The sequence below is a fragment of the Xyrauchen texanus genome, chromosome 41 (genome assembly GCF_025860055.1).
Source record: "Xyrauchen texanus isolate HMW12.3.18 chromosome 41, RBS_HiC_50CHRs, whole genome shotgun sequence".
NCBI lineage: Eukaryota > Metazoa > Chordata > Actinopteri > Cypriniformes > Catostomidae > Xyrauchen > Xyrauchen texanus.
This window is the reverse complement of record NC_068316.1, coordinates 5791194-5805110: the sequence shown is the minus strand read 5'-3', so window position 1 is coordinate 5805110 and position 13917 is coordinate 5791194. Positions and strand designations below refer to the sequence as shown.

General features: G+C 39.7%; 1 protein-coding gene across 4 annotated transcripts in view; it reads right to left on the bottom strand.

The window, feature by feature from the left end:
* LOC127634269 (arf-GAP with GTPase, ANK repeat and PH domain-containing protein 3-like) overlaps positions 1-13917 on the bottom strand; it is a 217595-nt gene that overhangs the window by 107771 nt on the left and 95907 nt on the right. The window contains exon 1 of one of the 4 annotated variants that reach the window (XM_052113743.1): positions 13177-13823. The exons of 1 other annotated variant lie outside the window; for it this stretch is intronic. In XM_052113743.1, coding sequence (XP_051969703.1) covers positions 13177-13294 — 118 coding nt within the window. In that variant the 5' untranslated portion in view covers positions 13295-13823. Of the gene's footprint in view, positions 1-8662; positions 9987-13176; positions 13824-13917 lie in introns of those variants that run through there. 2 more of the 4 variants (XM_052113740.1, XM_052113741.1) reach the window with 2 other exon arrangements.

The following is a 13917-nucleotide window of genomic DNA, read 5'->3' as shown; positions in this document are numbered from 1 at the left end:
TGCCGGAGGAGCCCGGCTGCCTGAGAGCAGACAAACGGCCGCCTGGAGTGGTCAGGGCCGCTGCCTGGGGCAGAAGAGACCCCTATCAGGTGCGAGGTATGAGAACGGCGACCACGAGCGGAGAGGTGCTCCTGGCCGACTGCCTGGAGAACCGCTGCCAGGGGTGGGGGAGACCCCTTCTGTTTCCCGAGAACGCAGCGGGGCGTTCCGTCCGCCAGGGGCCGGAAGACTGTCTCCAATCTGTCTGGGGAGTCGTGGCTGTCGTCCGTTGGAGGTTGGAGGCGTGGCCGAGGACCAAACTACGGCGTATCGGAGAACCGGCGAGTATGTGTTTTTTTTCTCTCTCTCTCTCTCCCACTGCAGCTCCGTGTTGGCCTTTCCCTCTCTTTTTTAAAATGTCTTTGTTAATATGGCAAGATCGCTGTTACGGCATGTAGGTGCCACATTTTTTTTGCTTCCCTCCCCTAGTCCCCTCCCTCATCCAGGTAGACGGGGATGACCTGCCTGCAGATGGCACGCCCCTCCCCAGGGCAAGGGGGTGTACATCATGCCGGGGTCACCACGGCCTGAGAGAATGAGGGAGGAATGTGACAGGGTGGAGGGCGGGGCCGGGTCGTGATACTACACACCCGGCCCCAAATCAGGCTAATCAAGCCTCAGAGAGGGATAAAGGCTGGCTGGAGACTGCAGTGGGACAGTGAGAGAGATTTTCAGGCAGCTGCCAGACACCTTTGCCCGTTTTTCTTTTTGTTTAAATTCCTTATTAAAATATTATTTATATTTATTCTCGCCTCCTCCTTTCCATTAATACTTTAAACTAATGTATGCAATTTCTTAGACACACAGAAGAGTCCTTCATGTCCATCATTCAGGGTTGCTATACAGTAATTCATGAACAATAATTCGGCAGAAAATGTGTATGTGGGTTGTGGAAAAAGCATTTCTATGGCCTTGAAAAGGTATTTTGGGTTGTTGCTAAAGTGTTTTGGGTGGTTGCTAGGTGGTTCATTACTAGCTCAAGTCAAAAATTGTCAACCCACAAGTCTCAATGACATTTGATTGCTAGATATGACTCAATCGTTTGGAAAAGTAATAGTCCGGCTCTCCTAAGTAAGCCTCATCATTTGAGGTACAGTATCACTCATGTCCACAGCACAAACAGTGGGTTAGTGGTTTGTGTTGATATACTAGCGTTACACTTGATTTTAGATCTTTGATTAGGCAAGATCCACGAATGTCATCTGTTGTCTTTATGGGAGTGCGAGCTGATTCAGAAAGCCTGGTGTTCCAGTTACCATTAATCCATTAAACACCCACTGTGTCTTGGCACTAAGCTTCGAAACTCCATTAAATACTTCTGTTTTCAATCTCATGAAAGCAAATGAACAGAAGTAAAAAGATACTTGGGAACATGTACACTGCAGTAACTCACAATACATTTGTTTGTTTTTTTAGTACAGATCTGAGCAAAACTTTACAGAGTGATCAGTTATCTACATGCTTTTAAATTGTATTCTTTTTGTCAATTATTAACATGGTACATGTAAGGGACTCCTTAAAAATGACAACTCAATGACAACTGAATCCCCAGTAAGAGCAAATATTACAAAACATGACTAGAACATGCCCAGGTGAAATTTGGGGAAAAAAAATCAAAAAGAAAGAAAAAAAATAACTATACTTTGCTTACAGAAAAAGCTTGTTTTTATTACCGTTATGTTTTTTTTGTATTGTGACATTATGACAATTAAGCACATCCAATTCTTAGAAACGTAATGCAAAATATTCTCATTCTCAATAATGTAATGCAAAAACTTCATGTATTTCATATAACATAAAAATCATTATACATTTGGGTAGTATTTTTTTTGTACTGGCTTCAATTTATGCTGATTCAAATAATAGCATAGTTTTCATAGGTTTTTGGGATTCTCAATGCACAAAATCGTATTCCCAATCCTATAATTAAAAATTAATAATTATTTATTATTTATAAATGTAAACATCTTTATACATCAGAGTTGTATTTATTGTACTGGCTTTAATGTATGATGATTAAAAAATTGTTTTTGGACTCTTAATTCACAAAATAGAAAACAAAAAATCAATAGTGTAATGCAAAAATAATAATATATAATTTAGAACAAACATCTTTAAAAATAAGCATTGTATAGTTGTATTTATTGTACTGGCTTAAATTTATGCAGTTTTAATTAATTTAATGATAATAACTGTTGAGAATAGTACAAAAATTGTGCTTGATTGTTATGGAAATAATACCACAGAAGGGATGTCAATATATCGATTATTGCTCAGCATGTTATTTTACCAATATATTTTTGAGGCATCGATATATTAACGACATTTAAACTAGAAGCCTAATTTGTGTGCTTTCAATTCCCTGCCAGTTGCATTCCATCCAATGTAGTCTGGCATAATAGCTTTGGGAGATCACAAGTGAGCGACATAACATTTACTGAAGCCAGATAATACACACGCATTACGAGCTTATGGCAATCCAAAGTTAGATAGGTTTTTGTACTTCATGAATGAGCAAAGTGATGTTGGTGAGTTTGCAGGTTAGTGTATGAAACTGGTGAACTGAACGATTAGAAATGGCGACTTTTATTATGCAATTTTCCTGTTCGTAGCATTGAATAGGTCTTTCATTCAAGCTGTCAAACAACAAAAAGACATACTTGTAACTGAAAATACATTGTGTAGGCTCTATGAAAGATACTTTTACACAATTTATCATCCAGTTATGACTAGAGTAAATAACCTATGTCCTTTGATAATTATTTGGGTTGAATTTAATGGAAAACTATATATATATATATATATATATATATATATATATATATAATATACTGTATATGTTTTTATGAGACTCACCCATGTATGCAGTGGAAGATCAACCATTTTTGTCATGATGGCTACATGAATGACAGTGAAAATGCAAGCAGCTCATTGGCTCAGCAGAACCATGATCTTTAGTGTGGGGATTATTGCATCATCACAGTGAATACATGGGCAGCCTTGTTTAATGCACTACATAGATGTGTGGCACTGCATTGTTCTGATCAGTTTTCACTTTGATGCTCTTGTCCAATTGAATCAAAATTACAATTCAAAGCTACAGGGAAGAGAAAAATAACTTCATTGTGGATTCAGAGGAAACATGGGACAGTACGAGGGAAAAATACACCTCGAAATGGGTTTTCTATGTGCTGTAGGCAATCAGCATACAAGTACAGAATAAAGCTCCTATATTTGAATTTTGGTCTGTTCCTCACAAAAAGCCATCATATGACTTCAGAAGACTTGGAATAAAGTGCACAGGTCATCTGGGCCACTGAACGGTGAACTGCAAACAAAGTGCTTTTTAAACTGTCATATGGGAGCAGAGGCAAACTTTTTGTTATGAAATAGAAGAAACCATGAGTCAGAGTTTTGCAGAGAGACAAGGCTGTCTCAATCACATGGGATTTGAGAGCATTTATAAGCCGCTGAATGCAATTTCAGGCCCTCTTAAAGACTAAAACTCAGTTTGAGAGGTATAGAGCAGGGGTGGGAACAAGTACCAGAGAAATAACCATAAACAATAAAGAAGAAAGCAACGATCGATCAAGAAAACACAATAACTGACTCATTGCTAAGCTCCACCCCATCTGGTTGCTGTTACTTGCTCAAACAAACAGTAAAATTCAATTTAAAACTATCTAAACACTTACGTTAGAAAGGAGCAAAAACCTTGACTTGTAATATGGCAGATGGCAACAGCTGCTAAGGTAAGATTGTTCAGTAATGTTTTTAAGGATGAAAAGATATCTTGTTTGGAGTATTACAGAAGTGGTTGACCCACATTGACTCCCACATTCTGAAAAAGGTCCAGCAGATGTTGTACTTCAGCAGCTGAGGAAGTTCAACCTGCCGCAGACGCTGCTGATACAGTTCTACTCAGCAGTCGTTGAGTCTGTCCTATGCACTTCAATAACTGTCTGGTTTGGTTCAACTATGAAATCAGACATCAGAAGACTACAAAGAACAGTTCGGACTGCTGAGCAGATTATTGGTTGCCCCCTGCCCTCCCTTCAAGAACTGTAATTAAATCACTCTGGACCCCACTCACCCAGCCCTACTATTCTAGCCGGCACTACAGAGCACTGACCACCAGAACCATCAGGCACAGGAACAGTCTTTTACCTCAGGCCATCCATCACATGAACAGTTAAAACTGCCCCATTGAGCAATAATTATGTGCAATTCACAGTTTAGTCAATTTACATGTATCCAACATAAACTAGCTCTTCTGACATACATTCCCCTACATCTGTATATAACTTAATACTCTTTTGGAGCATACAGAGCATTTCTGAGTGTTTGTTAATCGAGTGGTCAGAAAGTGGTGTATAGCGTATGGCCTTATATGAGCTAGTATATATGCAAGTGTAAATGGCCCTACATAAGATAAGCCATGTCTATATGGTCCTACATGAGCTAGTGTATAGCAAAGTGTACATGGCCCTACATAAGATTAGCCATGTCTATATGGTCCTACATGAGCTAGTATATAGCAAAGTGTACATGGCCCTACATAAGATTAGCCATGTCTATATGGTCCTACATGAGCTAGTGTATAGCCAAGTGTACATGGCCCTACATAAGATAAGCCATGTCTATACGGTCCTACATGAGCTAGTGTATAGCCAAGTGTACATGGCCCTACATAAGATAAGCCATGTCTATATGGTCCTACATAAGCTAATGTATAGCCAAGTGTACATGGCCATAAGATAAGCCATGTCTATATGGTCCTACATAAGCTAGTGTATAGCCAAGTGTACATGGCCCTACATAAGATAAGCCATGTCTATATGGTCCTACATGAGCTAGTGTATAGCAAAGTGTGCATGTCCCTACATATGCTAGTGTATAGGTAAGTCTACATGGTCCTACATAAGCTGGTGTATAGCCAAGTGTACATGGTCCTACATATGCTAGTGTATAACCAAGTGTGCATTGCCCTACATAAACTAGTATATAGCCTACATAAGCTATTGTATCCCTAAGTGCGTGACTCTTTATGACCCTACATAAGCTAGTGTACAGTATATCCAAGTATATCAGAAATCCAATTCTTTTTAAGAAGATCCCATTTCTGTTGCACCTTCTAAAGCGGACCACCCTCTTTTATAATGTACATTAAAGTTCCTTTCAAGCTACCCATGATGCAATTTTCTAGCTTGGCAACCTTTAAAGTGACCTCACACACCATTTCCTTTATCTAGCTATTTAAACTGAGCTGGCACTGCCCCAAGACCCCAAAAAGTAATCCGAATCCCATCTGATTAGAACTATAAGGAGAGTCTGGAACTTTTCAAGCAAATAAAGTAATGTTAAGTTTTCAGGACTTAAAAGGATAATTCACCCAGAGACATCAAGTTAAAGTCATACACTTAACCTCTTGTTGTTCCAAACCAGTATAACTTTCATTGCATGTTTTTCCATATGATAAAAGTAAATGGTGACACCTCCCTTTGTGTTGCACGGCAGAAAGCAAGTCCTACAGGTTTGGAAAAACATTAGGGCAAGTGAACTATCCCTTAAAAGCTCAAAGAACTCAGAGCTGCAGAAAACAGTCAAGATCCATAAACGACCTGAACGTCAAGCCGCTAAGGCATGTAGAGACAGGTACATACAATTCAGTCTTCCACAGAACACACCTAAGCTTTGGTCCAAAAAGCTCTCAAGTTCGACAAACACACCTACATTCCGGGTTGCCAGTCACCTTTGCAAAAAAAAAAAAGGCCAGTTAGAGAGTTTGGGAAGTATAGTTTCCTTAGTAACCAATGAAAATAAACTCGAAAGTACAGATGACCAAGAGTGTAAACACAGTGCTTAGTTGGTTATCTTCATTTCAAAAGTGACTAATGGTACTGCCTAAAAACAAGCCTGGCAAGTCTTTCCTAAGAGCTTGTCATGTTAAAAAGAGCCTTCCCAGACATATTAAAGAAGGTAGATGTGAGTAGAAAGTTAAAGTTATCATAAAAAGAACACTATTGATTGGATGAGGGCTATATTACTGGTTATGTTCAAACACTGTATGTTAAAATATATAATGGACATCCAATCACAATGATTACCTGACAATCAGAGGAAATAGAAAAACAATTACAATTTTTACAGTATATTTAAAAAATCTGTAGGCATGCCTCTCAAAGATCGAACAACTTCTGTGCAAATTTTTTTTCCGAACAAATTTTTATTAGAATACCTAAAAAGCAACTAGACCCTACAAAAGCAAGTGTATACTCAAGTGTACAGTAAGGCCCTAGATAAGCTAGAGAATACCCAAGAGTATGGCTCTACATCACTTAGGGTACACCCAAGCATATAGTTCAACATAAGGTTGTTTGCTATACATTTAGTGGCTAATGTGTAGCCTAGTGTGTAGCCAAGCATATGGCCCTACATAAGCCACTGTATACCCAAAATTACAGTAAGGCCCTACATAAGCTAGAGAATACCCAAGCGTATGGTTTTACATACGTTAGAGTATATCCAAGAGAATGATTCTATGTTAGCTAGTGTACACCCCAAGCATATGTCCCTACATAAACTAGAGGGTATCCATGCATATGGCCCTATATGAGCTAGTATATATGCAAGTGTAAATGGCCCTACATAAGATAGGCCATGTCTATATGGTCCTACATGAGCTAGTGTATAGCCAAGTGTACATGGCTCTACATAAGATAAGCCACGTCTATACGGTCCTTCATGAGCTAGTGTATAGCAAAGTGTACATGGCCCTACATATGCTAGTGTATAGGTAAGTCTACATTGTCCTACATAAGCTGGTGTATAGCCAAGTGTACACTGCACTACATAAGATAAGCCATGTCTATATGGTCCTACATGAGCTAGTGTATAGCAAAGTGTACATGGCCCTACATAAGATAAGCCATGTCTATATGGTCCTACATGAGCTAGTGTATAGCAAAGTGTGCATGGTCCTACATATGCTAGTGTATAGGTAAGTCTACATGGTCCTACATAAGCTGGTGTATAGCCAAGTGTACACTGCACTACATAAGCTAGTATATAGCCAAGTGTACATGGTCCTACATATGCTAGTGTATAACCAATTGTGCATTGGCCTACATAAACTAGTATATAGCCTACATAATCTATTGTATCCCTAAGTGCGTAACTCTTTATGACCCTACATAAGCTAGTGTACAGTATATCCAAGTATATGGCCATACATATGTCTGTGTATACCTAATAATATGGCCCTACATAAGCTAGTGTGTATCCAAGTATATTTCCCTACTTAGGTGGTTTGCTATACATTTAGTTTCTGCATCCAAACACAAGTCAGATGCAATCTAAGGGCCTTGGACAAAGAGTTCCTCTTCATCTATTTTAATGTTGAGAGAAGCACTACCTTATGCAGTTGACATTGTTCTTGCTGTTCTACAGTGTAATGGGTGCTCAAAACTTAGCATTGTGTGCTCCCAAGAACATCATCTTCCTTCTGGCAAAAATGTTGCTACTCCTCATTGACATTTCAGTTGAAAAATAACATAACACCCGAAAGTTTATGAAAATGTTATGCCTTAAATTAAATGACATAACATATTTGACATAGCATTTGCCAGCCAGGCTTCACTTATTTAAGACAAAACAGACCAATATCATGATTTGTGTGAATCCTGTGAAATATTGTTAGACTGCACACATGCCTTGAAAATATTCACATCTGATGAGAGCAAAAATGCTGCAAGCAAAACTAATCAATTACTCTTAACCAAAATATGGAGTACAAAGGAGATGAGGTTATATGGGGTTAAGAGCACAGGCCTGTATACAGCAATTTGTTGCACTCTTTGCAATCAAATGCCTTTTCAGAAATTACTGCGTAAAGCTTTACAGCTGCACTTTTTGTTTACACTAAATTTGCGACAATACATGAGCTCCAGGCAAAACAATAAAAAAAGCAAGGATGACAACATGTTTAAAACTTATTTTTAAGAGTATTTTCTGCATGCTGTATCATGATTTAACATTCAGAGTTCCAAAGGTGAAAACAAACTCCTACTTCAATCCTATTAAATGAGAACATTGTTCCATATAAAATATTTTCCAAAAGGTAGACATTTTTAAAATAGTGAGGCTCCCCTACTTAAGAGGGCTACAATAGTATATATTCATTATTAATTCAGTTCCTCTCTTTTCTATCAATGTCAATCATTACTCCAGCCTTGATTTATTCATGCAGTCCATTTGATTACCTTGAAAGCATTAATGATGGAGGGATTAAAAGAGATTTGACTGGCACTTTTTTGCTTCCTAATTCAATTGCAGTGCAGACTTTCACTAGAAGAAAACTCCTCTTGGAGCCGATTAACAGCAAGCACACACACTCCAACAAAGACGAAGCATTCAGAGTGAATAATGCATTTAACCTCTTATTATGCCTGCTGCTGCAGCCCAGGCCAACCCTTCAATATCACTTTAATATTTAATCAATTTGCCTGCTCTCCGGGCTACGTTCATACACTCTGGGTCTTTCCTCTCCAGACAAAAAGCAGAACCTTCTGTGGTTGCTGCGTCAGAGATGTGGAATGAAATTTATGCATTTTAAACAACTTACCTTGACCTTTCCTGAAGCCAATGCCAGCTAGAGTCTCTATAGCAACAGAATCTGGCTTTTTATTTCTCCCAGTGCAAAGCTCAGATTTGTTGCTGGACGACAGGTCCTTCCTCTTAAAACGACTAGCAATTAGCTGCCAAAAACTAGTGTCTCCCTGAGTTTGTTTGGTGGGCTTGGTAAGTTTGGCAGGAAAAAGAGGGACCTCTAAGACTGCTAACTTCCCTCGAGTTTGGTACTCTATGTTCTGTGGGGCCCCTTGGTCCTCATCTTGCTCACGAGTTGGGGTTAACGTCCTGCCTGTTAGGTAGGAGAACGGGTGAGTGGTTTGCATAGATTTTTCTCCAATGCTTGCAGTGCGTCTCCGTTCAGTTCTGTCCTTCTGCTCTGGTTGATTACGATTCCGCCTGATCCGGAGACTCAAGCTCCTTTGTAGTGAGCCAAATGTTCTTTTCGGTCTTTCTGCCTTGGTGACAATTAATTCCTTTTGCTTCCCTGACATTTGTGTGGCCACCACTTCCTTTCCATGTGCCTGTCGACTAAACCATCTCCAATGGAAACCTGAACGAGGCAAGCTACCAGTGTCAGTGGCAGTATGGCTCACAAGCTCATCCCTGGAACCATTGTGCGCTTTAAGCTCAAGAACAGTCATGCTAACAGGCCGTGGTCTGCCCCTGTTGTTTAACGTTTGCCGTATTAATGGTTCTTCTTGTGGATGAATAGGAATGCTGCCATAAGGCGGCATGTCAGGTTTAAGACCATCTACTACACGCAGCTCGGCACGTCTTGTCCTACACCTTTTGACCGGACAAACTTTGTTATTAAAAGCAAGTGGTATAAGGCTAGAGTTTGTAGCTCCCAACATGCAAACACTGTGGGGTCTCCCAGACCTCTCTTGGTGGTTGGTTGCTGCAGTTTGCTGTGTCCTGTGATCATCTGGAAACACAAAAATGCTCATCGCCCTCCGTCTACCCAGGAGCCGAAGCCCATGTGAGGGCCTTCGCAAGACCACCACATGAGGAACTGTTGTATTCTCCAGAGAGTTAGCATCACAGCTTAGTTCCTTGTGAATGTGGCAAACCTCAACACCAGCCCGGAGTTCTTTGTTCCATTTTGTTTTCTCTTCCCCAGCCAAGATATAGTCTCCCACAGACAATTGTTGCACGTAGCTATCTTGCCTTGGGCTTTCTTGACGTTCCTCCCTCTGATCCGCCTCTTGCTCTTCGTCGTCCTCTCCCACGTTGTTCTTTACGAGTTCAAGCTCAGCCTTGCCTCTCATCCCTGCCCCTCCTGTCTGCATGGCTGTCACCTCCTCCTGGAGTCTCATTTGGGGTACCGGCAACTCCGTATGGATTCTTTCCAACCTGATGTTCAGAACATCAGATCACACATGCAGTATAGCTGCCTAAAACCAGCATGATATCGCTAGCACACCTCCACAAGCTTGTTCTCAACAGCTATACACTCTCTCTGTCTTTAATACAGCCACTCTCTCAGTCTTTCACCCTCAGGCCACATTCCAAAAGCAAGCATAATCCCTCACCTTTGACTTTTGAGAGAGGGAGACAGAATTAGGGGGGAAAGGGGGGGGGGGGGTCTTCAAACAAGCCCCAGCACGACCTCCCTACAACTTTTACCTTGCAGGGGATTATAGGGGAAAGTCACAGTGCTCTATGAAACACAAACCTGCGTCTTCTCCTACTGTCAAAAATGGGTCTGTGCAATCCTACAGTCCTGTAATGTCCCAGCTCTTGGCATGAACAAGAGGGTCTGTTTGAACTTCAAGCTGCTCCCACATATTTCAGGGATAAAAGCAAAATAAGGAGCAGAATCCTTTCTTTCCTTAATGCGGAGGCATTGCCAAAGCACCTAGAGAGAAGACACTTTGGCAGTTGCTACTGTGTGTGTGTAGATTAAAATGGGGGATCCTGCCGCTTAGGGTGTCAAGTGTCTTCAGTAAGGTTACCAACAATTGCACCACCCTAAATCCATCCAAGTGAAAGGGCATTTTGTAGAGCTTCTCTCTCCCAGACCGTCCGTCTTTCTCTAATTCCCTCTTTCCTACCCTCCCTTCACAAACATCCCTCCCTCAAAACTGCATTTTCTCATCCAATTTAACAAGCCAGAAATTGACAAACAAAAACAGAAGGCTCATTGCATAGGGGGTTGGAAGCCTGAAATGCCAAACAATTCCCTGGTTTTCTCATCCAGGTTTTTGCCTATGCTAATGGAATGTCATTTACAGAGTTCTCACATGAACTCCTCAAATTAAACTACATTATGAAATATATATGAAGTAGCTCAACACATCCATCTGTAAGCAATACTTTGCCTTTTTTTTTATTGATGTATAGTTCACTCCTATGTTGTTCTAAACTCGTAAACTCTTTTGGTCTCTTTTGGTCTCCTGTGAAATTCAGGCAGTACGTTAGCCCCAGTACGTTAGCCCCATTTTCAGATGTTTCTTATTGAATACAGGTTTATTTTTTTCATTACAATTTATATCAGCAGCATAAAATTTTTTGTGAAAGGTAGATTTTTTAATCCTAGATTTTCAAAGTGGATTTAAACTTTTAAATCCCACTGGACTGAATAGGTAGATTAGTCTTGCATTTAGTCCAAGTTCCTTCATGGTGGTAAATTTGACTGGTTATCACTCATGCTAGTAAATGCAATTTGTATAAGTAACATAAGAGTTTAAATTTTGTGCTTGCAAAGAGCTCCCACAAGTGGTTCCAATGAAAACTACCCCACCAGCCAGGTAATGCACTACCATAGAGAAAAATCATTAGGCTAATCCAGAAACTTTCTAAACAACATATAAACAGCATTCCTGCAGTGGTAAAAAACAATTTATGACATGCAATCTTTCAGTTTCACTGCAGCAAGGCTATGGCTTTCATCTAGAGCTGCATTGATACCAATGTTTCTGGATTCCATGTTAAATGTTTTAATTAAAAGTTATGGTCAAATTTTGTTTAATCAAACACATACTGTACAGTATAGCTGTCAAAAGTACCGGTACTTCGGTACTTGGGGGGGGGGGGTTGAATTCGCCCCTTGGTAGTCAAGGGACCCTGGGCACTGGCCCCATTAGCACAGTCAGAAATCCATCCCTTATTATCAGCCATAACTTTCATGACAAAGACTCTCAAAAGAATTTGAAGCAATATAGCAGAAACAAATACCGAATATCAGACTCTCTTATTTCTTTCTTTCCCGCTTTCTGTCCACTGAAGAGAGGACACCAGTCTGAGGAAACCAGTTTGAAGATCCAGACAATATGTGCTCTAATCCAGCTAACTCCGTTATAAAAGAATGTCCACCATCTGACAAGTATGAGTCTCAGAGCACAACAGAAGCTATTGGATGCTGATCTTAGATCATTGCTTATCTCTTCTGAAGTACTCTATTAGGAATGCCACCTCTTGACAATCGATCACATCTATCTTTAGCTTGTACCTACGAGTCTATTTCTGACTTTAATATCATAATGTCAATTACACAGACACGTCTGAAAACATAATGCTTGATGTTTACTTTAAAGCCATATTTTGCTTAGAAAATGAATCAGTTTCTATATTTAGCACTGAGATGCTCATTAACGCCGGAACTAAAAAGATACACCATCATGCTGTAGTTGGTCGAAATAAGATGTACGAGTCTAAACATAAAATGTCACTGATGACTCACTGTATCAGTCACCAAACTCGATGCCTAACATACCTGAAACGCAAGTTTGTACAGCCTGCATTGTCGACAGCATGTCATTTGAAAGTTAAAAATAAACACTGAATGATCAAAAATAATTCTTACATTGAAGCCACATGTTCTAATACTTATAAAAGTACCCCAAAAAGGACACTGCAAAAAAAGACAAAAAGTTGTAATCAGTATTGCCTTTTTTCCAGTAAAGATCTTTTCTAAACATCCTTAAAACCTGAGAATTAAATTACAAGCACAGCTGCGTAAGACTTTTTAAGACTTCTTGAAGATATCTTGAATTAAAGTTTATTTTTATTGTTTTTACCCCACTGGCCACTTTTTTAAAACATAATCCTAGGAAAATAACCCAAAATTTAACACCAGATTTATGCTTAAAACTATGACAATGGGGTAAGAAAAATAAAGATATATTCTATGAAAACTAGACTTTTCGCTTCTCAAATAAATGCATCTTCTTTTCCGAAAAACAAGACAAAATATACCGATTTTAAAAGAAATTGCTTTTTTTGCTGTGTAAACTGACAAAAACAAAGATGTTGCCATTTTCAAACAATTATTACATCTGAATATTGCCTTTAAGCCAAAATAAAAGTGTCCAATGATTAAGATAGCTCCAAAATTCTGAAACGGTATTTGACGGTATTTTGTATTCAACTATGTAATTGCCAACTGATAACATCTCAAGCAAGTACAAGCAAAGCGAGAAGAAATTATTACATGCTTCTTTAGACGAAACAGTGCATGTGTCGAGTTACCACCTGCTTGTTTGCCTTTGATGTAGGATTTATTACCTGTATCTACAGCGTACAAGTTAGTCACCCCCGTCACCTCCTCTGAGATCAAACAGTAATCTTCACTCCACTGCAGGGGGTTGTGTTTTGGCCGTCTGCACCCCCCAAAACACATCATCGTGACTTTCCAAAAATAAGGGAATATCCTTCAAACAGAGGCATCATCTGCCTAAATCCAACGAAAGAATCTAGCTGAGGGTCCTAAGCACAATTGAGGTACTCATCTGTGATATATAAATCATATAAGTCTTGGACCAACACTATTCATACAGTAATGTCCTACGACTGCTTTTGACACGGATTGACTAATGTCATGTTTCTGTCTGGCTTCGTCATATTCAAAATGCTTCGGCATAAGAGATGAGTAGGCGGACAGCTTCAGGTACATGAAGCATGTCTAACCTCTGTAATCCTTTACAAGAAGGAGGGGTCAACTGTCTGCCTGGAGTATCTGAATTTAAAGCAGGATTAGTCTAACCCTTTACCCCAATAGGAAGTCATTGGTGTATTATCCATCCCTGCATACCTTTGCAAATGCACACACACACACACACACACACATCAAAATGATGCCATGTTTTAGAGTCCTTTACAGTTGCCCCTATCAAACTAGTTAAACACATCTTGGTATCTGTGCAATGCTCTGACGCAAACTGCCCCACTGATATTTCAAGTCCTACCACAATGTAGTCTATAATGAGACATTCCAGTTGTTTTAAAGTCAACATGAACCTTTTTCCA